The 27,942-nt window shown below is 35.5% G+C and overlaps 1 protein-coding gene across 3 annotated transcripts in view; it reads right to left on the reverse strand.

Moving 5' to 3' along the window:
• TAF2 (TATA-box binding protein associated factor 2) overlaps window positions 1-27,942 on the reverse strand; it is a 58,400-nt gene that overhangs the window by 5,470 nt on the left and 24,988 nt on the right. For 2 of the 3 annotated variants that reach the window (XM_014965414.1, XM_014965413.1), the window contains exons 12-25: window positions 27,616-27,770; window positions 25,936-26,050; window positions 25,729-25,838; window positions 24,907-24,972; window positions 22,827-23,079; window positions 19,773-19,913; window positions 18,300-18,410; window positions 17,194-17,387; window positions 16,680-16,819; window positions 13,196-13,265; window positions 11,580-11,689; window positions 8,955-9,184; window positions 6,136-6,288; window positions 5,616-5,721 (exon numbers count right to left, since the gene is read on the reverse strand). In XM_014965414.1, the coding sequence (XP_014820900.1) occupies window positions 5,616-5,721; window positions 6,136-6,288; window positions 8,955-9,184; window positions 11,580-11,689; window positions 13,196-13,265; window positions 16,680-16,819; window positions 17,194-17,387; window positions 18,300-18,410; window positions 19,773-19,913; window positions 22,827-23,079; window positions 24,907-24,972; window positions 25,729-25,838; window positions 25,936-26,050; window positions 27,616-27,770 (1,954 nt within the window). The remainder of the gene's footprint in view (window positions 1-5,615; window positions 5,722-6,135; window positions 6,289-8,954; window positions 9,185-11,579; window positions 11,690-13,195; window positions 13,266-16,679; window positions 16,820-17,193; window positions 17,388-18,299; window positions 18,411-19,772; window positions 19,914-22,826; window positions 23,080-24,906; window positions 24,973-25,728; window positions 25,839-25,935; window positions 26,051-27,615; window positions 27,771-27,942) is intronic. The other variant, XM_014965415.1, reaches the window with a different exon arrangement.

Here is a 27,942-nt window from a genome sequence, read left to right on the forward strand (position 1 = left end):
TAGCATTTTCTCTAAAGAGAGAACACTAAAAAAAGCTGAAAAGATCTTAAAAACTATTCCGACAATTACAATGTTTCTCCTTATTTCTACTTTTCTTTTTTAGTATTACCCTGGAAACTTCCAAGACACACTATTTTTTAATTTAATGCTGTGTTTATGCATCTGTTGAACTGTCAACAAAGCACACACAGAAAGTCACCAAGCATAAATAATCCCAAGCTTCTAGAATGGAAAAGTGTCTTGGCATTTGTCTTTCAGAAGCAGAATTTTCAAATTATCTACCTCTGGAAAAAAAGTTATCAATTTTCTGTCTAGTAGAGTTTTAAGGACCATATGAGAAAATTTTAAGTTTGAGAGTGAGACATAAAGGTCTGGTAAAAAAAAAGCCAACACAAAAGCAAAACAAAAGCACCCGAAACTTTTCTGAGGATGTGCTAAACAAATTAGTTAATTTGGCTCCAACATTCAAATTTTAACTAGTTCCAATTTACAGATTCATTTGATTTCATATTTTTTAGTGGTATTTATATACAGATAACTAAGTCCTTATACCTATACCATAGGACAGCCTCTGCCAAGTATTGCAAAGACAAGCTGGTGATTTAGCTAAGATACACTTTTAACTAGTAAACTTTTTATTAATTTTCTCATTTTACTTTAACAGCTATATTGCTTTGTCTTTACATTAAAATAATAGCTTAACTGTGGTGATATTTTTCTTCCATTTACTTTAATATTGTAGAAAATTCTAGACTATTCCCCACTCTAGAGAAAAAGAACACGTTAATCAGTAAATTAATTCAGAATACTTGATCCTTTTAACAGTTTCAGGTAGTTCACCTGAAAATTTAGTTCCCAGCCTTATCCACCTTCTGGGTTTAAGAATGCTCAGTTGTTTTCTCAGAGACAGTCACAGCTACAACGTTATGTTGTTTTTATTAAGTCGTGTAGTTGACACGCTGCAGTCACATACTGATGCAATTCTCATATATGTTGTCACTTTATATGCTGAGCTTATGTTTGTCTTAAAGCTGTTTTCACGCACTTTAGGATAAAGCACTTGAACATGCTCTTCCTTGAGAAGGGTACAATTAACCACATACTATTTCAGTGAGGAAAAAATTATCTACAGAACCTCAAAGCCTATGAGTTACCAGTTTGGAAGCAGTTATATTTTAGGTAAGAAAGTCAAGATCTATGTAATGGATGCTATCAAACAGATACTATGTTAATATCATATGTAATTAAAGGGTAGTGGAACAGAATAGTTATAACAGGTTTTCCCTCCTTAAAAAGTCCCTCATTGTCAGTGGGGTCCAAGAAGTGTTCATTTACATATTTGTCTGTGTGCTGATGTTTCAGTAATCCTTTTTATCAAGGAGCCACTAACTAATGGCTGAACACTGAGGTACTGCTGCTCTTACAGCTACTTTACCTCGGGTAACTCCACTGAGCTGCAGAGAACCAGACTTTTTGTACAGTTCCAACTGTTCCTATTAACTACTGTATCCACACTTGAAATGTGGTGATTTGCACCACAGGCTCACATCTAGTGTTGTAAATGTATTGTTTAAACATAATAACTACACTAGTTTCCCTCTACACTTTATGGCAGTATGTGCTCTATCCAGTTTCAAATCATTTCAGAAACAATTCATTCCAGCTAAATCATTATTTCCTGAAATTGCAAACAGTAAATGTAATGAACAAGACCACAATCCAACCAACATGAATGTGTGCAGACGAGGCTTTCCAAGTTTCATGTACATCTACATGGTAAACAGAGTGACCTACGAGTTCAGCAGTGGCAATTTCCAGTTTGATTATCCTGGAAAACAGCAAATGGATTAACAGAATGGCAAAAGGTTTTTTTCCCATCTGGGTTTCAATACTCAGGATGTGTCCTCAAAGCCCCACTGCTCCTGAATGTGATGACAAGAAGGGCTGCCGGTGCACAAAGAGAGCATCGCTGTATTTTTTCTTTTGTAGAAATAAAGATAAGAGAGAATTGGATACTGCTTTGTATCAACTACCAAACTACTAAAAATTAAATGTTTATCAGCGATGACCTGTTAAGCCATAAGGACATTTAACTTCACTGGTAGATCATGCAGGCTACAGCAAGGCATTTATTTTGGAAGCAGAAAAGAACAACCACTGACTCACACAGAAGAACATTTTTCAAGGTTAATTTTTAAGTATTATACTTTCAGATGAGTGAAACATTAAAGTAAATAAAGACATGTATCTTAATCTGCTTTCACTGAAGTCAACAGCACATGACAAGTCACCTTACAACCTGAAATGAGTGTTTAAATCTACTGCTTACACAAAATTTGATCTTGAAATTCTTTTGATCTTTAGATAAGAGTAGGGAATATTACTACTACTCTTGATGATTTAGTAGCAAATAGACATCTTGCATTAGAAAAGTAACCTCACACAGCTTTAGAGGCTCAAAGGAGGGTACCATGTTTCTAGTCCTCAGGGCAGATGAATAATCAACACAACAGCCTTCTTCAGACAGTTCACAACTGATGTTTTGTTTAAATAACTTTTTAAAAAATGCTCAGAATCCCTAACAACTACCAGAGTCCACAGCTCTATTATCGTATACAGGATGCTTTAGTAGGATTTAAAACATTTTCTATATGAACAACTATGAAAGGTGCGGTAATTATAGTACTGAAACCTGTAATCCTGGAAGTCTTGTAGTATAAGACTTCTTTTATTGCTTTTGCAGTGTGTCTCAAGCCTAACCTTCCACATCTCTGAGCAGAATCATACAGGGAAAAAATAAAAGGTTTTAAAGGAAAATAATTTTTCCTGGCTTTTTTGCGGTTACATCGACTTGAACAAATACAAATTATCCTTCAGGGTGGTGTGGGGAGTGTAAAAAAAAATAAATCTAAAAAATACACAGATACAGCAGGATTTAGACCCAACATGAGCCTCCTCCTGGCAGCTGCTGTTCGCAGGCTGTGTTTGGCTGATGACCTAAGACTTCATGTGACATGTAGGGACGTAACCCACAGCTGTGAGAGGAGAACTGAGTATGGCCTAAGAGCTCGCTGCTTTCCAAGTAAGAGTCACAGAACTGAGGTCGATACAAATCTTACGATTTACTAACAAGATACTGAGACCATTTCAGAACCTGTTGTCAATCTATTTCACAATAATCACTCACTGAAGCGCACCCATCTTCCGTCACTGCTGCAAAAAATCAAAACCCCTCAGGAAATATTATCTGTGATTCCTTTGTAAAACAGAACACTCCTATGTGTGAACAATTTTATTTACGTATGCTTTTATTTTTCCCCATCTGTTTGGCATTTCTCCTCAGAAGTATGCCATTTCCTAAAGACTGAACCGTCTTCATTTACTCGGTCTGAAATTCATACATCTCTGCTTCTAAGAAAAACGCTATGAATAAGAAACAGGTGAAATTTTAGAAGCACAGAATATCTGAAGTGGAACTGTGTCTAACCGCACAAACCAAAGAAAATTGAATTAATCTGAAGTGTTTCCAAATAATGCTTTTCAAAGGCTTATTATTTAAAATGGATTCTGTAGCGAAACCCAGCATTTGTCTCATTTATTACCTAGGAAAGAAAATGTATTCCAGCGTGCTGAATGCCTAAATGGCAGAGGTGAGAAGGTCACTGAGCACACGAGTGATAGCTCCAAGTAGCTTTTGTGTGCTGTAGGTCCACCAATGCAGCAGTCAAGTGGCCATTACTCTGCTCCTGATCAGACCTTACCCTTTCTGAACTCCAGTGCAAACTGAATATGCAGCAGCCCTGGAGCACAGAGCTGGCGCACAGAAGGTCCCGTAAGTCCTATTTGTGAAGTATTTGGCAGACTTTTGTTTTTGACTTTATATTCCGTAGAGTGTGTAAATCTAGTAAAAAAAATATTTGTTGCAAAATATCATGTAAGAGTTATAAATACTAATCCTCAGTGGAGCAGCTTCACACTTGCTTGCCCTTGATATGTCATTCTTTGCCGTAACAGAAATGTAATGGTTGACGATAATACTGAGGACAAAATTCAAAGCAGCTCTGAGAGGTTTAAAATAAAGGCTGTGTGGAATTAGGCTCCTAAATTCATGAGAGCAACATATATGCAGCCTTCCTATTCACTCTGTTGAAATGCCCAAGATTTAGGCAAAAAGTTGTGAGTTTTGCTACTCTACATATCTAACAACAAATCCATGCTGGTGGAGCTGGCACATGTCATTAACCAAAGGCCATCTGGAATCCAGAAACTAGACCTCCCTGTGTTTTATGTCCCCATACGAACTTAATTTGTAGCTGAGCAATGACAGCAGTTACCTTTTATTAAAAAAAAACACAACAAAAACCAACACCAAACAAACAACAAAACCCCTCAGTGGCTAGAGCATCTGCCAAAGAAGTAAAAACGTAAGTCCTAGGCCCTAAGGGAGTATGAGCCTACAGTTTCCACACCCCCGGCCAGCACCAAGGCACCAGCCTCAGCAGGATACTCGAGCAGGAACATCCATCAGCTCTTCTCTTGAATGGGGCCACTAAATTTTGAGGTCACAGGGAAAGCAGATAAGGTCGCCTGTCAGTGTAGCTCAGGACCCACGACACTCAGGATGGAACCAACTGCTAAGATTCCAGATCCTGCTGCTAAGGATTCTGTTTTACATTAGGCAACCACTGGACACAAACAGAAAAACAAGCAAGAGGGTAATTACTATGAATCCTGCTTCTAAGGCCAAAGACTTCACTTTTAAGCATCGCAGTACTACAACCCCAAAACCTTGTTTTGGGTGTGCACTGAAGATCTCTCAAAATGCTTGTTACATAGTCACACTACCTCAGCTTAGCTTCACTGGCACATTCTGGAACTAAACTTAAGAAATGTGGTTAAAATATTTTGAGGAAATGAGACTAACCATTGAATTTCTTTGCTAGTGACAGATGAGCAAAGGAGGTGGAAGTTTATCAATGAAGTTCAGCCTGCCTTCAGGTTTTTAAGGAACACTACTCTTTGAGAAGTAATTTTGCCAAATATTTTATGAAAAAGAAACTAAGAGAAACAGTAAAAGAAAAGAAGTGCTTGAAATTAAACCATTTTACTCATAGATGCAATCTTTTCAACTTTGAAAAGCCCTTCTAAACATCTTTGAGGCTTACATGCTTCTTAACTACTAATGTTAATTTATAAATCATTAAGATCAGAGATTCTTTTTTAACCTGAACAGTCATACCCTTTTTTAAAAAGTTAATCTTCAAAATTATTACTTTTTAAAATGACAACTACAGCAAAATAAGTTTTACCTAATTTCTTATGGGGTTGTATATCTGCCTTATGTTATTTTATTCATTACTTGGGTTTTCACTTTTATAAGCACAATACATACTTGCCTTACTCAGATATGTATGAAAATACACATGTACACAGTTATCTATAAATCTACTGGAAGCTAGAGAAATATTCTTCTGCATCCTTTACATACGTCCTTGACTTCATTTAACATTTAACATTTACCAGCATTGTATGTATGGGAATAGCAGTAGCAAAAAAAAATAACTGAAACGGTTGACAAATTTGTACTATCATTTTGCCAATAAATTTACTCATACCTGGTGTGGATGGTCTCTCCAACATATTCAAATGATGGTAAATAAAGGCTTGACTGTCATGAACTGTGTCCATATCAATTTCCTCCTCTTCTTGAGAGTTTGAGAACTAAGATATCAGGAAAAAAAATAAGCAGATGCTAATAATTCATAGGAATTATCACTAAACATATCTTAAAATATTTTATTTTTGAGGTAAAGTGGGGGTGAGAGGGAAAGGAAGTGATATATACCACTGCAAAGGAATAAAAATTCAACAAGATTAAAAAGGGTCGGTGTCATGTCTTCTTTCTAATTTACCGTGAAGCTGTGTGAACAAGAGCATTAGCTGTCAACTTTAGTTCTTGCCAGCCAATAAAGAATCTGATAGGAAATGATTTTGCCAAAGTAAGCTTAAGAGCTACTGTACACATATACACAACATGTCTTTTGTTTGAACACAGCTTTAAGGGAAGTCAGCAGAAGCCACTGCTGTTATTCTCAATACCCTACATATTGTGCAAGTTGAATTTCCATTTCTTACTCTGATTTTGAGTTTGACTTTACTGTCTTCATTCTTCTCTAGTATTTGCCCTGGCTCCAATGGAGACCCGAGTGGCATATCAGCCTTCCTCTTCACCCCCTGCTGATGACCAGAAATGCTGGATGCTGTTTCCTTAATAGGATGATCATCCTCCTGAAGCAGCATTAAAAGACCAAAATTAGAAGATAGCAAGAGCCATGTTTCAGCTTAAAAGAGACCTGATAGCTGAAAACACTTCTGAGTAAAGTGGGTGATTTGAACAAAGTTTTCCCTGTAGTTCTGGCAAAGAAGTATTTTCTAAAACCCTGTATGGATTTGTGCCAACCTCTCCTACAAACATAGTTTCTCTTTACTTCTATCCCTGCTCCCTCTGCATATCTAGCACTGGCATCTTTTCTGTCCCTTCTCACAATCATGGTACTGTTGGTGTGCAACAACATTTGCTGCCTCTGAATAGCCTTTCTATAAATCTGTGCCTTGCAGACTCTCCTCAGTCCAAATCTCGGTTGAAAAACTGTGATAGCCTCTGATCTACACATGGGATTTAGCTAAATCTTCTTCTAGTTAGCTTTAAAAGCTAATGCTTATTTTGCTGAATACAAATCTTAGAAAGCACTTATATATAACTTGGGGTTTTGTTTTTGATTTCACAACAATATTTATTAAAAAGAGTTAAACTGTTTTGTAAATTACTTAGATTCTCAACAAAAACAGGGTCAAAGGAATATAAAAATAGCAGGGGAGTCTACTAAGTTACACTTACAGTCATTAGGACAGGAGACAGGTGTTCCAAGAAATTCAATACATAAAATATAGAAGGAGAAATAAAGTGCCCACAGAAGCAAACATAACTAAAAGTCCACTAAAAACTATATAAAAGCTGTATCATAGACGCCCAAGAGCACATGCTGCTCCACTGAACTGATCTTCCCCTGTCCTACAAAGGGCATTCTACCCCCACAACTCTTGCCCTGAACAACTCAAATTCAATTTTATGAAGTGGGTAATTTTTAGCACTGTCAGCAAATTCAGTGTCACAAGTCTATCAGCAGTGATTTTAACATGTTTATGTTCTCAGAATATACAGTCTACTTTAAAGAATCTAGTTAATCTGACATATTCTATCAGCTGTTAAATCTTTTTTTCCCCCTCAAATACGTTATTTCTCTTTCTTCATCCCTGTTATTTAACCCAACATGCTGCTGTTGTGAAACACTTTTGGATAAACTTTGAGTGATGTGAGAGGCAGCCTTTGTTTTCTATTACTGGTTTGGTTTTTTTTTAAAGGAAAATCAGTTCCCTGAATTTTGGGTGAGTTACAGTGAAAATGGTAACCTTAACAAAGTAAGGGACAGGAGAATGGAGTTGAGGCATAGAAGGAGATATGAGGGATGACTTGTGAACTAACACTGCAATTTCAGAGTAGTGGAAGCCAGTACAGCTCCTAAAAGAAGCAGCCTCTTCTCTTTCCTTACACGTATCTGTCCTGGGCTGCCACAAGCACTTGCATAACTCCATGATGAACTGGACCAGGAAACAGACATAAAAAAGGAATTTTTCAACCAGCTCCTCCCCAATCCAACTCACTAAGCAGCAACAACAACTGTGCTAGCACAAGGGAGAGGACAGTATCGGAAAAAGAAGAGTTAAAAGGAAATTTTTTAAGATAGTCTGGCTGCTAAAGTTTGGATGTTCTCTGAACTGCAGCCTAAAATTCTGCCAACGAAATGTCTCCTGCTATTTAATTCTGATGTCTGTGCACAGCAAAATAGGACTTACTACATATTCTGTAAATATGTAGGGTAGTTCTAATGATATCTGACTCCATCATAATTTTCTCCCCCTACTGGAAACAGCCTGCAAGGTACTGTGATAATTTGCTCTCTCAGTATACATTTTGAATAAAAACAATTTAGAAATTAACTACAGGATTGATAAAGTAACAGTAAACCATCTCATTTAAAAGGGTGCGAAGACTGCCAAACACACTAACCACATGTTCCCATCCTCTTTCAGGACTTACTCCTAAGCAGTTTCAATCAAATGTAGTTTTTTAAACTGCTAAGGACATTATTCATAATTTCCATGTCTGTTGAGTTTTTTTCTCACAATTAAATTTGTCCAACAAAAAGACTTGGTCTTGAAGCAGGGGCAGTTATTCTTTAGAAAAGTATGACTTGAATAGCTTGTAAGCTTGAATAGCTTTCTAACTCCACAAGGGACTGAGGCCTCTAAAAGCCAGAAAGATATCAAACTTAATATATGTCATTTTTCAGAAGTTGTTACAAATCCTTCAGAGCACAGCACTAAGTAGTCTGATTAAAGTGTTCAATGAAGATGTGTTAAAGTTCCAACTTTCACATCTCTTGAAGTTGTTTAAAAAGAAGTATATCTATGTATTTTAATATATAATAAATTTACTAATAAAAGGTTCTATTTTGGACAATTTCATAACTTGCCTATAAGCAATATTCTTAATCTAATACAAAAAATTTTTCATCACAGCATCAAACATTTCTGTGAATCACTTCATGTCTCATAAGCAATATAGAAAAAGTAAAGTTTTATAAAGAACAGAAACGGTGAGACTTGATAAAACAAGTAAAAAGCTTGCATACACTATGCAAAACAGTTTAAAAAAAGCCAAAAAAATTATGGTATATGCCAGTTTTTCAAGTGGAAGGAATAAAGAGCAACAAGGTATAAAGGCAGCTCAGGTAAAGCACAAGAAGCTTGAACACAATACGAAATTAAATCAGCAACCAGTGCAAGGACTGAGAGCCAGCTGAACGGGACGGACGCAGATGGTTTGTGCTTACGGTGTTCTGAAATCCTACTGACTGTCCGTGATTGTTAGTACTATTCACAGGTTCCTGATTATTTGCAACTGATTCAGGGATAATCGTTGGATTAAGTACAGCCTTCTTTTCTTTCAGATTAAGAACAAGTCCAAGTTCTGGTAATGGTAAACAAGAAGGTCTGCTGAGGCCAAAAAGTGTGAAATAGAGGTCCACAGCACCACATCGTAATCTCCAGTCATGTGAAGTTCCTAAAGTCCAAAAGAGATTATTGTTAATATAGACATAATATCTTCTCCTGCTCCACAAATAAGACAGTTTAAGCAATCTGGATCCACCAGGGTATGACATTTCCTGTGCTTAAGATACGCTTCCCTCATTAACTCCTACCTCTTATTGACTCAAACTCACCTGCCACATCTAGTTCGAAAGGAAGGCTTTAAATTGTTTGGGTTGTAAACTGGACACGTTTAACAGAACAAAACTGGGAAACTGAGTGCTATAATAACATAATGAAAAATTAAAGGGAAAATAATCACAACCATGCGCTTATATTTTTAAAGTGTCACTTTTATTTTTGCTATCCAACAATTAAATAGAACATTTTTTTACCACACTGGCTTCCCATATCAATGGATTTGGTCATACTTGCCTGTGTTTTCCATGAAATATAGTAGGAGCCATAAGTATGACTGAGATCGTACCCTTTGGAAACCGTACTGACAGAGAACACAAATCAGCAATGCATAAAGGTGTTTTTTGATGTCACTACTATGACACACACTTCACTGGATACTCAAAACTTTTATTTGTATTCATACCACAGATATGTATTCTTGCTGCACAAAGCAATGCTTCAATTACTTTATTTTTGACTGTAAACTGTGTGCTGCTTTTATATCTTCATACACAAATGGTCAAAGCACGTTTGGCACCAATCACAACAGAAAGACATCGAACATCTGGTGCAGTGCTGCAAATACAGTGATTGTGGTGTTAACTCAGCCCAGCTCTTGACTGATTGCAAGTTTATTGAACATATTGTTCCACAGCAGGAATAGAACTGTATCTGGTAAACAAGACACAGATGTGCCAACTGCCATGTTAATGGGGCTGTGCAAGACTTAGCGCAAAATAAAATTACAAGATCTATCCCTCTAAATACTAAGTTTCATGGGACTAAATAGTGTTTTGAGTAAGCTTTGCTGAATCTCACCTATTTACAAGTAAAAGGGATATGGATATTAATCTGGACATTTCTAACATTAAAATACCATCCAGAGAACAACACATTAACAAATATTAATTAAAAAACTATTCTAATATTTTAACAATAAATAATTTACTCAACTTCTTAAACTAGTACATCTTAAAATGATACGATGAATTACCCTTCAGTATCTCTCTCCTTTTCCAATGGAACAGCTAAGCTTAAATACAATTGGTTGCTGAATTTCTCTGCAATCTTTGGAATTTGTAAGCTTTATCAATTTAAGGCAGATTAACACAGAAAAAAAGAAAAAAAGGAAAAAGATTACATATATCAATCAGAGTCCATTTTCTATTGCATGTGCTTATGTTAAAAGAAAGCAACTCATGAGTCTAGAATCCTGCAGTTTTAAACCTGGCTACTAAGTGGTCTCACATTAACAAACATTTTTTCAAGCCACCCTGGAATGCCACAGTTATCCCTTACAGAAAATAAATTGAAACATTATGTCATCTCGATGCATAGAAATTTAAGTACTTAAAGCCCCATGAATCATAATAAAAAATGTATACCCTATTTGTTACTTGCAAAAAGAGGTAATGGTTGTAAGTAACACTGCACACACTCTTCTCTCAAGAAAAAGGAAAAACAAACTCTCTGATGAGAACATCAAAATTGTTTATTTTCTGTGCCTGACATTTGGCAAATCTTACAAAACTGAACTACTAGTAGTCTCCCCACTTCAGCCCCTGGAGTGAAGCTGTAAACTTTTAAACACTAAAAATAATGATACACAGAGAACAGGCAGCCTTCAATGACCTAAAAAAGCTATATAAACGTTTATACGTAATCAATGTAGCAATGTGCCAGATGTTAAAGGGCAGTTTGTCAGGGCTGGATAAAACTGCTTCAGTAATGAAAAACAGGTCAATGGTAAAGATGCAAGCCCTTCTCTCATTAGGATCCTTCCTAATCACACAAGGCAAATTGAGTCTTAGGTTTATAATACACTTCTAAAAAATCTCATTTAAATTATCTATACAAATGTTATCCTTTCATATTCTCTCAGAGTTTAGCAAAAGAGGACAAAGAAAGACTATCTAATCTAAAGCAAACTGTAAAGAAAAAGGTAACACAGACACCATCATCTGAGGGAACGTTTGCTTTGAATATCTGGGTCAAAGAATCGTCCTGTGCCAAAGTACATCAAACCACACCACAGTAGTAGACAAAATAATGAAAACCAAGGATGATTGGTACCCTGTGTCACTGAGAAAGTTCTGGAGGTACCTATGTGACACTGAACTTCTGAGACTGAATTTTCAGTTTCTAACTAACGAAACTAAGAGCTCTTGGCAATATTCTGAAGCAAGTCTTTAAACACTTATTTCAAAAAAAACTGACAATAAAAAACCCTAAACAACCCAAAAACCAACCTGAATTCATCAGTTTCCAAAGCTGATCTACCAAAGCTTCGTTACATAACGGGGACTCCATGTTCTTTGTAAAAGGTGGATTCTTAGTCAGCATATCCAGAATCTTATGTCTGAAAAAGAAAAGATCACCTTCATTAATCCAAATGAGTACACTAGGAATAGAAAGTCTGTTCAATTTGCAATATTCTTACAAAATTATTCAAATACAGGATTTCTTCCAAAATTTTAACCAATGTTTTATGATTTTAGCTCTTCCTTCTGTCCACAATATACTTAGACACAGATTTACCATCAGCAATATAAATTAAAGATAAAAAGTAAGGTGCAAAGTAGCAGGATGTTATTAAACGTGATTCTTAACAGTTAGGTACAAAACTCTAAGCTACATTATGCTGTTCTGTTTAGTAACAATCTTTTTTTTGCACACCAACTTTATAATTACAAAGAAGGAGCAACACTGGCAAATAAACTCCTTACATACTGACACAAAAGAATTTTTAAATAACTTTAAATGTTTATGACTGATACAAAATGACAGGAGCAAACCCAGTGACTTCTGGAAAGGAACACTGTCACCTCTTACAGTTACATTGGTGTATAAAAATTCTGCACTTACCATGTTTGCTGACAGCATTTATACACTGAGCTGAAAGCAGATACATTTTCCCCCACTTTCTTTCTTTTTAACTTGGCCTTGAAAATGTTTTCTGAATGAGAATAATTATTTATTATTTTAACCATTTTCCCTGAGTAGCCAGCCTTCCCCTTGCTGTCTTGCACATTTGGGACACGAAAACTCTTACAGGTTTTTTAAAAAATTTTATTTTAGAAGAGGCTTACATATAGCGCTCAGCATAAAATTTAAACTCCTCTTCAAAAAGTTACATATCAAATCAAATCTCCTTCCTAGACAGAAGCTAAATCTTCTCCAGCAAGTCTAACTGTATCTGCTTTCATTAACAAGAATGACAAAATTAAACAGTGAACAATCTTGCAGCTATGATCTATTGATACTATTAATCTTTGAAGCTCTGTATTTTAATGGTGGCCATAAGAAGAAAAATGTTAGGGAAAAACAATGATTACAAACCTCCGCGTTCAAGGCTTTCTAATGAACGTGCTAAAATATCCAATCCTTCACTGGTGAAAACAAAGTTGAAACAGGCAATACTAGAAATTACACCATATTTTCACGTTATCCTTTCACCCCATCTACAGTCTAACAATTGCTTTACACTTCTTGCTGGCAAAACACTGTGTGCACTATGTGTCAACCTTTGTCTTTTCTAAATATCATCAAGACTTTCTGCCATATGCAATATCAGATCCATATACTTTATTTATGATCACGAAATGACCTATAACTTCAGAATTCCACAAAAGGGGTGGAACACAGACAAAAATAATGTAATGAAGAATAAGAACAGAGTATATTAATTTTGAGATGTGACCTGTTGAAACAGCAAAACTAATTTCAATTCATATAAAATAACAAGCAGAAAAAATGCTTTTGTGAAGAAATTAAGCAGTAAAGCACTTGATCTAGTGGTATCGGGCCAAGGATTTACCTAGTTCCAACATTAGTAAAAACACTGGCTCTTTATTAACTCACTAACCTTATGTAGGGTACAGGATCATTCTGAACCATAGTAAGCAGCCACTGTAGTTCTTCATAGCTCCTATCAACTGCAAAGAAAAATAAAATAAAATGCCTATAAATATACATAAACTGGAGGATTTTGATCAAGATAATTACAAATCCCTGAATTAGCTTGAATCACTGCAACTAGAGGAATTTAAATAACTATATTGCAAATTCAAAGTAAAAGGTGGTTTAATTTACTGAAATAGAAATGCGCACAGAACTTGTTCATGCTTCAGCTGTTCAATAACCACCAACTTGACTATTAGCAGGTAACTGTCACTCGTGAGTGTTGATTGGGAAGGTCACAAAGTAAACAATCATCCTGATATCGAGTGCTTCCTAAAACGGACATATTCAAGTATCCTTTCAACAATCACAATTATAATATTTTCTATAGAGAATAGAGAATATACGATTCTCATACACAGCAATCTGTGAAAGATTATTATCTGTAAAGAGGATAGGAAGAGGAAGACTACAGGGCTTACACAAAATTGCAATTGTATTCCTTTCAGTAACCTTCCTTAGTTTTTTTAATCAGTATACTTTGCAATTAAAATGTATTTTGAAACTTATCCACACATGCTTCTAGGAAATTGCTGCCTGACATCATTGGAAAAAAATCAGTTTGTTAATTTAAAATTCAAATTACTTTGACAAAATTCCTTTGATTGTCAGAGTAATATTGCACAATAGGAAACAACACAGGATACCATCATCACTGATTACACAAAAAACCAAAGAATTTTTATGCAATCTTTTTCTCAGGTGCATAACTGTAAGATTTTACAGCAGTATTCTCTTCTCATTTCCTCGTAACAATGAAGAGCTTGCTTAGGTTTTGTTTTACTTCAGAATTTGGGGTGTATTAATCATTCCCGTATGGACAGCTCCAAAAACATTTTTTGTGGCACTTCACACAGCTTTTGCTTTCCCACTCTTCCAGCCTGTCCAGGTCTCTCTGTAAGATGGCTCTCCCTTCTGACGTGCCCACCTCACCACCCAGTTTCGCGTCATCAGCAGACTTGGTGAGAGAGCTTCCAATGCTGGTGTCCAGATCATTTATGCAGATATTCCCTGAGGCACCCCACTTGTGACCAGCTGCCAGCCTGAATAAAACCCACTGATTGCCATCCCCTGAGTGTGGCCCGTGACCCAATTTCCTACCCATCTCACACACCACCCATCCTGTCTGTACCTTGCCACTTTGTCTAGGAGAAGGCTATGGGAAAAGAAAGATGTGTATATTCCATACTTCTAGTAGTCATAAAAATAAGTAATTGCTTTCTGAAGTAAAAATCCTTGAGATTTTTTCAAATTACAAGAGATGGTGTATCAGTTCTCAATCACAGCAGAGCATCACTGAGACCCAAACTTTAAAATTCACGAGATTAGATAATCATGGATATTTATTTAGAACAGTTTGTTGTTACCTCTATAAATATGCAACTGCTTTGTTGTATATATACAACGATCAGAAGCTAACTTTAAAAAGTTAGTAAAATCTGTTCACTTCAAGCCAGTTTAGATCAACTGTCCAAGTCCTTATATGCTGCCTCAAGCATTTTAGAGTTACTGTGTCTCAAAAAAAGCCTTACTATTAACAGCAAAGAAAACAACTTATTCAGTTCCATGGAGAAATAATTTCTTTTAAAGTAACTTAAAAAAGGCAGTGCTATTCCTGCCCTGAGAGTTGATAGAAAAACACGGGAGTTCCACACTGCCCCAGAAAATACAGACTTTCCTTTTTATGGAAATTACAAAATCTGTCAGTTTCCTTTACAAGAACTGTTAAAAAGCCAGCTTTGGCACAAGCAACAGGTATTTGATAGCTGCTGGTTTATATCCAATATGAACTGGAAACCAGGTAACTGGGAACAACTAGAATCAAACTCCTTGGCAATAGACGGCCAATCGTTTTGTCTTCCAAAGCCAGGTTTAGGGCTCTGTGAGAGAAGCGCTGCTGACTTCTGTATGGGGTGGCTGAAGAAGTCAGTCAGAACACTGAGCTTCTGGATTTACCCCTCCACCAAAAACTTACCAGTCTTACAGCAGGAGCAGAAGCTAATGTGTTGAGTGTTGGAAGGCTGTATTTGAGAAATGATACTGATGAGCAGTTAGATAGCAGGCTGTGTTGTGGACTGTAGTGACTTTATAGGAGATAGATATTTGTATCTGTTACCTCTGCATCAGAGAAAAAGCAGCTGGCAAGGGGCAAGTTAGGCACAATAATACTCTAATTCATCATTTCCAGATCTCGCAGTGAGCTCAGCGAAAAATTACAGTCAGCTGAATCAGTGATTTTTTCAAGTAATTTTTCTACTACTTTTTACCATTCAAATTTTACTTTCCTGTAGAGTATTTGAAGCAACTTACCCTATCTTGCTTATACAGCAACCCATTTGATCACCTGTTTTAAAGATATATTACTTTGCAATGCAAACACTTTCTGATCCAAGTCAGTTATTAACTATAAACACTATCCATAAAAGGTCAAGAATTTAATGAGAAAACATTATTTCTATCAGTTTGTCTTTCCAAAGGGTGGGATGAACTAGTGAGGAGATTATTCTAAAGGAAGCAGCAGGCTGATGAGTAAGCTTTCCATTCTCCAGCAAATCTTTCCACTAACACTCTCTGAAGGGAGGAACAAAGTGAGCAGCCTAAGAGGGAGATGCACAGCACCAGTAGAGTTCTTAATTCTAGCTGGGTATCACTCACAGGGTCACCAAATGGTACACGTGCTGTGGGTTATGGATCTAGAATGCCTGGTGAATTACAAGACTGAGGACTGAGCATGAGAGTGACACTCAGCACACAGCCACCCTTGAAGTTATTCAGTTTTCTGTATGACAGTCTGGTTTCAGTCTGTAAGTGTATGTCCAAAGTCTGCCAGATACGTTCACTCAAAGACTCCAGTTGCCTTAAAGTCTCCCATTGCCTATATAGTTTGAGAACTCTTTGGACAAAATGACAGCAGTGAGACCAAAGCATTTTAAGGATTATTGGTTGACTATAAGTTGTTGACTGTAAGTATAACCATAAGATGCATGCAAAAAGCAAAATGAAGGGATTAGCAAGAAGATAAAGCAAACCCAAGAACTTCGACTGGCTATTATGGCTGAATTCAACTGAATCATAACCACTGAAAACAAAGCGTTAAAAAGAAATTATCAAAACCCTTACCCTACTCATTGTGCTGGCTACTTATTTATTTCAAAACTCAGGTATCTGATTCAATTTGCAAGACACTGAGAAACAATGCTCACCACATCTTCATAAAACTTGCATTCTCTAGGATAAAGCATTCAGAGAAATCTCGGGTTCTTATCAAAACATGTCATCACACGAGCTCTTTCGAGACACTATTTCAACCTAATATTAATGAGGGAAGTATTACATTTTTCTACTATATCACAAGTATTACAAAGAGTCAAAATACTTGAAAAAAGTACCTTTTGTGTAATCAACGACAGCCTCCAATGCTGCTATTCGGACATCGACGAAGTGCCCATATTCTGCATATGACTTGAAGAGAGCAGGATCACTTGGGACATGCCCATTCTTCTGAAGCACTCGAATAGCTTTTAAACAGCTGGATGAGGTAGAAAGAGGAAATCTACATTAGGTTTATGGAATGCCAGCCATTACTGAAAAATTACTTTTTTCAAAATTAAATACTGCCATTTTTCTAGAATTATGTTATCCAAATGAACATGTTACAATTACTTTCACAACATTAACACACAGCTCTCACTACCTCTGAATTAAGCACAAACACAAACAGAATTCCCCACAATGTCAAACCTATTGTTAGGTTTCAGTAATGAACATTTCAGTAATTGACATTTAAGAGTACGACACACAAGCTAAAATCTCAAATACTAACTACCGAGAGGTACATAAAAACAAAAAAATAACATTAATGTGTCTGCTCTCTTCATGTGTATAACAATTGTAACACCGCACCTGACTGTGATGGTGTGCCTGTAACTGGGAAGAAGCTTCTCCATATTTAGGAAACGGGTAATTTCCTCAAGAATAAGTCGAACATCAGGATTTAAGTTATCCAATGTTCGAACTTCATTGTTCACACTGACTGCAGGAGTTACAGAGTTGGCCAGGGCATCAATCAGCTCAGCACGATAGTAATTGTCTGAAAACTAGATAAAAACAGCATTTAAACACAAGCAAATAGAACAATACATATTCTTTAAAAGCTAAGAAATGTTCAAGCACTGTCACAGGACAGGATTTTAAAGCAAAAACTATGTGACAAACTGCATGAAAAAAAAAAACAACAGGAATAATTTTTTTCTGAAAATGGATTTGAGTCTGTGCAAGCAGTCATTAACTTTCAGTCTGTAATACAAACTTATTAATAATAATACCTTGTTTTATAAAAATGGAAAAAATCGGGCATTGAAAAATTTCCAGACATGGAAATAAAAGCCAATATTTCTAAATGTGAGCATCTAAAACCACCTGTTTCTGCATTCATTACCAAGGCCACCAAGGTTAATGGGGGCTTAGCACCTCAGAAAAACAGTTTCTCTCTATATAGAGAAATCATCATCTCAGGATCTTAAAGGTCTAATCATTATTCAGAGGTGGTCTGTGTGGGAAGGAACTTTAGATGACAATGCTTCCAACTCAGATGCTTCAATTTAGTGATGGAACAATATCAACCTAGGTTTCAGGTGATATTTAACTAGATGAAGACAATCCAGTTCTGTGAGCTAGAGCTGACATTCAGAGCCCAGAATTCGAGTCCTGTATATCTTTAAAAAAAATAAATATTCCTTTCCTTGCTCTTTCAAATATTCTTCTCAAGGTGAAAAAAACCCCATTAACCAGGGCCTAACTGTGGGTGCTTTATGCACATTTTCTCAAAACACGTGGGTCTTTTGAACGAAAAAGAGTAAAGTAAGAAAAGTATGTGTGCAAATGAAGAGAGGCAGCTCTTTAGTAAGTCAACAAGCACAAAGAGTAGTGGCATAAAACATCATACAGTATATTAACTAACACTTTTTTCAACAAAGTTGTGAGACATGAAAATAAAACACATTCTTTACCTTATTCTTCCTGTTATCATTATACTTGATCAAATCCAAAATAAACATTAAAACCTCCTTAGGACAGAGGTTGTGAACATCCCTCAGAAGGGCCATGGCAACAGGCATAGTCTGTTAATAAAATTAATATTATCATCATTCATACATTAGTGAAAAGATAGTTACACCCTGAAAAGAGCTTCATCCTGAAAATGACCAATTAACAATTCTACAAAAATCTCTGAAAAGTTGGATTTAAATGCTTTTTGAATGCCATACCACATGCTATATAATTTTCAGATAAAATAAACTATGTAATTATTACTCAATAATTAGTCATAGTGCAGACACATTTAGAAAAAGCTCTATATCCAAGAAAACACTCTCAAATCAAAGCACTATCAAAAAGGTAACAAATGAAAAAAAATGAAAAACACAAAATGGGGATGGAACTGATTCTGAGACAGACACTTAATTTTGGTGTTTTCATGTGAACATAATATCTAAGCTTCCATTACCATTGGGAAGTACAGAACCAATAAAGCCAGTGAAGCCTAAAGAATTATTAGCCTAACAGGTATTAGCCTGATTAGGTATTTATTTTAAAATGAGCTCAGCAGCTCTCTTAGGCTCCACTCACGTATATTTAGGATTCTTGCTCTAGACCTATAAACCTGGGCATGGGATTAAAGGGAGAAAAGTGTAAGATTTAGTGGGAAAGAATGAACAATGACAAAAAAACCCCAGAAAAATACAGAAGAAGATCCAAGAAAAAGGCACAGGGAGAATGATGAAGCAGTTTTGGACAGAGTAAGAAAACAAAATTTGAGTTTTCTCTGTAATCAGGAATATGAAATCTGTGAAATAAGAACTCAATTTTTCAATAATTATAAAGCGATTCTTGAGAGAAAACCATTGTAATTAATTTTGTTGTCCACTGTGCAACTAACAACTATAGGTCCCAGTAAAGAAGCCTGCATTAACATTAAAGTAAGCTGCCGCAATACATGATGTTGACGATTAACAGAAAGAGGAGGCAAGAAGGATTATGCAATGCCTTGAACTAAAAAGCCCACCAATTTAAGGTAAGATTTATGAGATTTTATTTGCAGCAGGAGATCATTGTCATTAATGAATAAAGACAGCTGCTGAATTCACCTAAAAGAAAAAATTAGTAGCTTTGTTACTGTGCAATAAACTCTCTGTAAGAATGAGCTCACAAATACTTACAAATAATTATTATAGGTACCCTATTCTTCTGAAGAAACTGCTAATTTAACTTCAGCTACTCAGAAAAAATGGCTAAAATTTTAACTGATTTTTGACTAAGATGGAACAAACAGATGCCATATAAGAAAGAAGCAGTTATTTCAGATTTTTATGAAGGGGTCAAAAAGCAGAACTGTGCTATCCATGTTCCTGTAGTTGTCAATACCATGATCATTTTTGTATTTTGACATTTCTTTTAAAATGTTCAGTGAAAAAAAGAATTACCTTTTGCAGAAAGTAGCTTTGAAAGTTCATGAAGTTGTTGGTCTTCACAATGTTTGGACAAGTCTTACAACAAAACATTCGGGTAAAGAGTGACTTCATGGCTGGTGGTCCTGTCCACGTACTTACCATGGAATTTGCAATCTGTATAATTAGGGGGGAAAGGAAATCATATTAACATCACCACTGCCAGTTTAGTTTGGCTGTAGAAAAACACATTTCCCATAATCAAAAGGGATAATTGCCAAGAGCATAGTGTCCTTCAAATAGATACATATTTTCATCAATGTATTATCTTATATTAGCTAAGTTTGCACTGCCATCTCTAATATATTTTCTCTACGTTAAAGGTAAATTTTATGAAAATTGTTCCACTTAGAAGATGTCTGTAACTAATTATCTTTCCATGATAAACTTCTGTTCTTAATTATTTTCCCTTTTATGTTTTAGATGAAAATTCTGTGTTTACCAAGCCAAGTTTTCTACAGAAGCCAGTGATGGAAGAGGCTTTTGCAATACCAACTTCCCAAATTTACCCTGCCAGTAACCTCAGCCTAGACTTTAAGAAGGCCTCAGCCACCCTAAGACTAAAAGACCACCCCTACAGTGAAAGGCAAGTCAGCTACCTCTAACTTCAATCGAAATTCAGAAAGAAACCGTGCTCTGAGACAATTTTATTGCTGCAGTCTGTTTTGGTGTAAGGCAGGAAGATTCCACAAAGACAAAACTGCTTTTGTGCCTTCCCAGCACCCTGGGTTTCATATCTTTGCTGCACGGAGCAGTGGAAGCCTGCAGAGGAGAACACCTACGCCTGACGGGGATTGGACCTGACGATAGATTGCACGTGTGTGTGTGTGTCTCTGTGTGCACAAACAAATGGGGCCAATGCACCCTAGAATGCAGCAGGAGTTTGCACTGTCACAGACACATCACAAATGAAGGAAAAAAATATTTGTTTTCACTCAGAAGAAAATGAATTTGATTATTTCCTTCCAAATTAATTAGCTTGTCTCAAAGGCATTACGCATGCAATAAGAGAAAGAAAAGCAAGAGACTATATAAAGATGGATACAAACCCCTTCCAACCTTGCTCTTAAATAAGATGGGTGCTTTATTACTGAAAATCATCTTCCCATTAAGTCAGGCTTCACAGGAATGTCAGAGAGAGAAAATACTGCAGTCAGACTAGATGTTCCCTTTGCAATAACTGAAGTCTTTGAACTAAAGATGTAGACATAGCTGCTTCTGTAAGGTACACAACTCTTCCTGCAGAGGAAGCTTAACCCCAAAGACTCCTTAGAAACCATGATGATGAACTTAAAACTGCAAGCGTGAGATTTCTGTAGCAGTGTAAAATAAAACCCAACCTCAAAAATATTATCAAAGGTTACTATATTTACAAGATATGAAATATTTCATTAAAATTGGGGTGTAAAATTTAAAATATTTTTTAGCTTCTACTTATTTTAAGCACTTCATTTTGCAAAATCTATAGATGACCAACAGCATTTTCAAATTAAATTAATAGCAGTTAAATCATCATCTTTTCAGCATTTTTTAGTCTTATAATGTGTTCTGACTCATTTGAGTTTCCCTTTAAATACTGTCAGAATCCAAGTTTTCTACTTATTCTACTGATATGCTACACACTCCAAATTTAATGAATTTGCACATTCCCCAGACCATAATGCAAGTAGCCTGCCTTGCATTATTTCTACTTAGAAAGATGGCAGGTAGACTCTATTTCTGCATCATTCAACTCAGGCTGTGAAAATTAAACTAAGTTACTAACTTCAGGAAGAGATTCTTACTAATGCCCTGATGTTGGAACTAGTGATAGAATACATTACACATTCCTAGATAACTTACATGAGCATATCTACAACTCTGCCCTGCCGTGCTCCTCCACCTTGACTGAATGTCACAGCCACACTTTTTGCTTAAGCTTTATAATCTTTTTTTTCTGTAAGCCACCCACTTTATCTAAAGACCCAAGATTTTTCATGCAACTACAACTGAGCAAAACTGGTTATGATAATCTGCAGCCCAATTGCCTGAAAATTCAAGGTAAAGACTGAAAAAACTACTGCATTTAAACATTGTAACAACTTCTCTTTTAATATTTACCTGTGGAATATACACTTTTAAATATTCCAAGTGAATTCACTATGAAACGTGCATATTTTAAGTCAGACACCGGCAGTACCAATACTAGCACGTGCACTGGCAGTATTACATCGGTGTTTCATAATACTAAAACACTTTGTCACAAACATTCCTTGGATTTTGATTTACAACATATGGCCAAAGGATTTATTTCTATACAGGTACTGAATTATTTTCAGCAGGTACACAGCAGAAAGCAAGCTATATGCCAATAACCTGACCCCTACAAATTGTCAATAAGTATACCTTTATGTCCATAAAAGTATGCCAACAACATGCCTTTTCAGAAATTCTTAATTCTTCTGTGTTTCCACAAAGAAATGTTTTATAGGGTTCTCTAATTTTCATTCTTAATGCTACTTTTGTGTCTAAAGAAAAAAGAAATCCTCCCTTTTCAAGGCAATCATTTGGCATTTTAATATTTTATTGCAGGCCAACATGATGTTTCTTTTTTGCCCCCATTCAATCTGAAACAATATAGAACAGCAATCTGAATTCACATTAGACAGACATGAATTTCAGCACTCCAGAGTTCTCAACAGACATGCCAAGGAACTTCCCAGTAAAATAAAAAAATACATTTTGGCTCTGAAAAAAAATTAAACAAAAGCCTTTTATTTCAGCAACTTAATGAAATCTGGAAAAATCCCTTGTGGTTTTCATGTCTGACATCTCAATTTTGACAATTATGAAAGCCTTCTGCAGTCTCCATTTACAGACTAAAATAATACAGCTTTCCTTTCAAATCAGTCATGTTAAAAATACTTGGCAAACCCTTTTAAGAGGCTAAATATCAAGCCAGTTTAAGAACTGTGATGAGTTTTGACCCATTTTTAAATGCTTACAATGTCTAGGACATTTCTTCCCTTTCTCCCATCCACACAACCTCACCTTTGCAAGGCAGAAGCAGGCCAGCATTCTCACTCGGTAGAAACATTGCTCCTGTTCTAGTATATCAGTCAGTGCGAGGCGCGATGCTGGAGTAGGGAACTTTTCCAGTGCCAGAATGGCTTCTTCTTGTGCAACCACATCTCTCTCATATCGAAGCTGATACTGCCACATGAAATCAGATTGTTCAAATTCTACCTTCCTCAGTACTGACATATCAGGGTCTATTCTTATCCAGAGCAAAGGGGAATCAGCACTAAGACAGACATGAAAAACATTAATAGCTTACAACATTTCAAGACTATAGAAATTCAAAAGATGTTCTAACTTGTTACGAGTTATTTTTGAAGTATTTAGAGTCAAAGACCCATAAAGGAAACTAAGTTAGAAGGGACTTTTGAAAGTCACCTGGCCCAGTCTCCTGCTTCTAGGATGGCAATTCTGTAGCCTCCCAAGACAATCTGTCCAAACCTCTAATACATTACACTGAATACAGCATTTAGTATTTCTAATGTACAGATCTGAGTTCACAGTCAACTACTGTATAATCTAAAAAATACTTAATTTACTTCCTCATAAATTTCATCCGTGAGCATTACTTGATCACCTTTTACCTTCCAACAAAGAAAATATGGTGGTAAACACCCAGTTTTCTATATAGTGTTTTTTATCAACAGATGTGAAAGTGCTTTACAAGCACACACATGCGATGATGTCAAAAGCTGACAAGTGTAACCATGCAAATGCACAGACCTGCCAAATCAAATGATAATAAAAGTGAAAGGACTAAAGTTTTAGTCCTACAGACTACCTTTCACTCAGTTGTATTCCATCCAAAGAAGCACTTTACACTTTAACATTCACACAGCACCATGACTGCAGAAGTCATTTACGGGAGCAACAAGCACAAACTATAATAAAGTCTCTTACTCAGCTTTCCACACAAAATTGCTAACAGCAAAATACAGACTTGAAATTAGGAGAGAGCTTGGAATGATTAAAAGAGCATCATTATGAATATGATATGTACTTCAATATATATCTGTAGAGTATCTAGAATTACTGTCAAGTCAGTAGCTGAAGAAGAAACATTATCATATATGCTTGGAGCAGAGGAGTCCAAACTGGACAAAACAATGACAGCATTGTTGATTAGAAGTTTAGCAGATAAAATCATGTACCAGTTCAAAGGTAAGAAAATCATCAAGGTCTCAGCTCAGTGTGCTGCAACAGCTATTTAAATATAACTGGGCAGAACTACTGATAAATATTTATGCTAATTGCTCATAGATACAATTAAAAACTATTTATTCATATGTCAACTATCATACAGAAATGATAACAAAAGTTTGCACAATGAAAATATCCCCTATAAAATTATTTCTCATCATATTTTAAATGAGGTTATATTTAACAAGAATCTCCAACACTTTTAAGGTGACAAGCAATCTATCCTTCTTCAGTGACACAATTAGTTTGCAAGAGCAGATTATTTGTTTCCCTCAGCCAGCAAACACGGTGCCAACACCTTCAGGATTTCTGAGAGCACCGCTATTCCAAGTCAAGGAGGGTAAAGTGGGTATTTATATTGAGCAAGAATTTGCTTCCAAAGAGATAAACAGTTCCAACTGGAATTAATGCCAGTATGAATTTCAGTACGAAGCATTTAATCACTTATTTTCAATCTAAAAGGTTTCTTTCAGAATTAACCACAGATTTCAGGAACTTGTCTTAGTTCTAGTTAAATGGTCTTTATCAAGGTCCAACAAAATTGCTCTTACTTTGTTTCAAGCAAATTCTTGTTTATATTTTACCTATGAAATCAGCTGAAAGATATCATTATTTAATTATTTCTTATACATTTCTAATTTATTCTATCATCTTATCTTGCCTATTATTTTTTAAAACTGATTACAGAAGTTAATCCATACATTTTACACTTCCCCAGAATTTTCCCAGCTACTGAAGAAAAGTCTCAAAGAAATGTGGTAGTCTTGAAATTTGCCAGTCATATAATGAAGTACAAGATTACTATCAAATTGTTCAAAATAGACATGCTTTAGTCTCTAACAACCTAACTTACTCCATAGCAGAAAGGTCCATGTCAACCTCTTCTCCATTCATCAGTGGAATCTTTTTCTTCTTGTTTCTATTAAAAAAAAAGAAAATAGAAAAAAACAGGTGTTAAAAAATCTGTCATAACTAGCAAAGATATATTTATAAATGGGAGCTTCAGCCTGCAAAAGTACTCTGTGTAATTTACCACATCGAATATAATGCTCTCTCCAGCAAAAAATATTGACAAAGTTGAGCTGGGCATTAGTTTTGTTCAAATAATAATCACCAATACTTCACAGTGCTTTACACTTGACTCCCACAAATTTTACAATTACACATAAGCATGCAACTTTGGGAAGCAGAGGTCAAACTAGTTGTTAAAATGCATTAGGAAACTGAGAAAATCTGTTTGGGAACTATGTTCCTTTTCTTGCTCATTAGGTTTAGTAAACAGCCTTGGCACTCTTAGCAGAAAAGGAAAACTGTGCAAGTGCTTCATTCATACGCCTTCACTTGAGGCATTCCCTGGCCTACATTTGTCTTCCCTCTAATTTGTCTTTCCCATTCAAAGGCATTTTGAGTACTCTAATTAATTAGAGTCTTCATTCAACTCATTCTATATGATCTTTCCTTATAATTAAAAAATGCCTATAAAATGAGAGGTTTCCTGCTGTCCATAAACAGTAGTAAATTCTATTTTCTCCCCTTATATCACGGGTAAATCTTATTCAGTAAGATTAACAAAATATAAACACTAAATTTAAAAAGCATATATTTATCATCAATGCACTGTATGTTTTCATACATCCATACTAAAAATATTTGCAGTTTGTATTTTAATTCTTACCTTCTGCTTTTAGAGTGGCAAGGTATATCATGTTTAAGACTGTTTTCTTCAATCTGCAATGTATGGTTGAATGATCCATCAAGTTCTTGCACTGTCACTTTAAGAGGACCCTTGAAGTTCAAAAGATTTTGTTGGTAACATTAAAATTATCCTTATTAATGTGTAGGTATACTTGTATGTGTGTAAAATAATGAAAATCAACCTTACCACGTATTTCTGAGTCCCAGGAGACGTGTAGTCTTGTTTTATTTCTAATTCCAATACATTCCGTTTTCTATTAAATGCAAAGCTACCATAAAATTTTACAACTCCACTCTGATCACTAATAAGCAGTATAGGAACTCTAATGCACAATGCAGGAGATATAAATAAACATTATTCTCAATGTTTTCACTCTTTACACTTGCTTTATGCTTCATTCCTAGAAATTACTATCCCAAGAAAATCAGGAAATGAAAACACGGTCACTCATGAACTTTTCAAGATTTTCTTTTTGTTTCAATTGTTCTTTAATGTATAATCATGTACCTTATGGAAAAAAAACTAAAGTACAATGAAAATTATCTAGGAAGAAAGAAGTCATTATGAAAAACTGTATCAGACCCCACCACATCCAATGTCCTTGGCATGCTCTAAGGGAAAGTAACTGAATAGGACTTGCGTAATTTCAATCTGATTTGTTTTACTATATATTTCAGTTAAATAAAACTCTGGGGGGAATCTAGACATTAGCTTCTGTTTCCCACCCACGTTAGATTTAACTCAATTATTTTACTGCAGCTTTTCAAACTCAGTCATTGTGAGCATTCAGCATTCACATGTGTGTCTGTATACAAGTTCACATTTACATGAGAGTACAAAATAAGACTAACAAAAAGTAATGATCTCACTCTGCATTTTTGTCATAGGCAACAATTTCTTCAAGCCAACTATTCCTGTGAAAAACTTCATCATTCATTATTTGTATGACAGCCATTTCTACACTTTATTTAAATTAAAACACTAGGAAGAAGTATTTTAGTCTACTAATTAGAATAATGTGTATTTATACTTTATGAATAATTTTGATGCAGATAAAATACTAACTTCTCATATTACTCTATAAATATTAATTATACAGTGTTTTAAAGTTAATATTTAGATACATGAAGACTGTTAAATCAGCTCAAGTAAATAATGTCTGTTTATCAATGCCTACTTTTGTTTTCTGTTAGAACAGTAAGGTATGGTTTTGCTGCAATCATGTATGAGTTTAGCCGACAGTTATGTTAATTAAAACTACCAAATAAACCTGTTAAATGGAGAAAATTCAAATTTACCATCATATCAATCCAAAAATAAGAAACCCTATTTCTTGACTAGTATCACTGAAATGTGAAGAATCCACACACAGAGGTTTATTTTACCTGAAATTGTAATATTAACACAAACCACCAAGCTATTAAGTGCTAGTGTATTTTAAACTATCAATCTGTGCTTTAGGTTACTTACTTCAGGGTGATTTACTGGAAATCACATCTTAAAATGCACCAGACTATAGCATTTTCCATGTCAGACTTCAGCATATTTCTATGGGCAGTGTCCTCTGGAATCCCTTTAGTATAATTTGGCCTTAAATTCCAGCAGAGTTCTGCTTCTTTCGAAGTAAAACTTAAAATCATGAAGCCCTGTCTAGTAAAGAACACCCAAAAAAGCCAGCATACTCTGAATGACCAGGAAAGGAGTACGAACCTGTGGCTCACATCTACTCCTAATTCAAAGAATAATGTACTTAGCTGTTTTAAGCAAAGATATTTCATACCTCTCCTCACATTCCTATAATACTGCCAATTAAAAAACAAATTCATTCTCCATATTAACAATCCAGACCAGGAATAAAAAGGATACACCCACTGCTTTATTAAAGGTTGGATGTCTTTGCCAGAGACATTTGAGATAGATTTCAAAAACCCAGATGTGGAAACCAACATCTGACTCCACATGTGTGACTGGAACTTCTGAGATGAAGCAGTGCTGGCCAGACTCAACAACTTGTTGAAAACCTAAAATGATAAAAAGTTATTACTTTCACTAAATAATTCAATATATAAAATAAGCTTTTCTGTTTCGTCGCAGTTGAATTGCAACTAAAGGCAAATAAACTCATTCCCTGACTTCAAAAAAAGTCTTTCAAAACAAAGACATTTCAGAAAATTATTTACTTGCCCATATCAG

This window comes from Calidris pugnax, unplaced genomic scaffold (assembly GCF_001431845.1).
Source record: "Calidris pugnax isolate Ruff unplaced genomic scaffold, ASM143184v1 scaffold41, whole genome shotgun sequence".
Taxonomy (NCBI): Eukaryota; Metazoa; Chordata; class Aves; order Charadriiformes; family Scolopacidae; genus Calidris; species Calidris pugnax.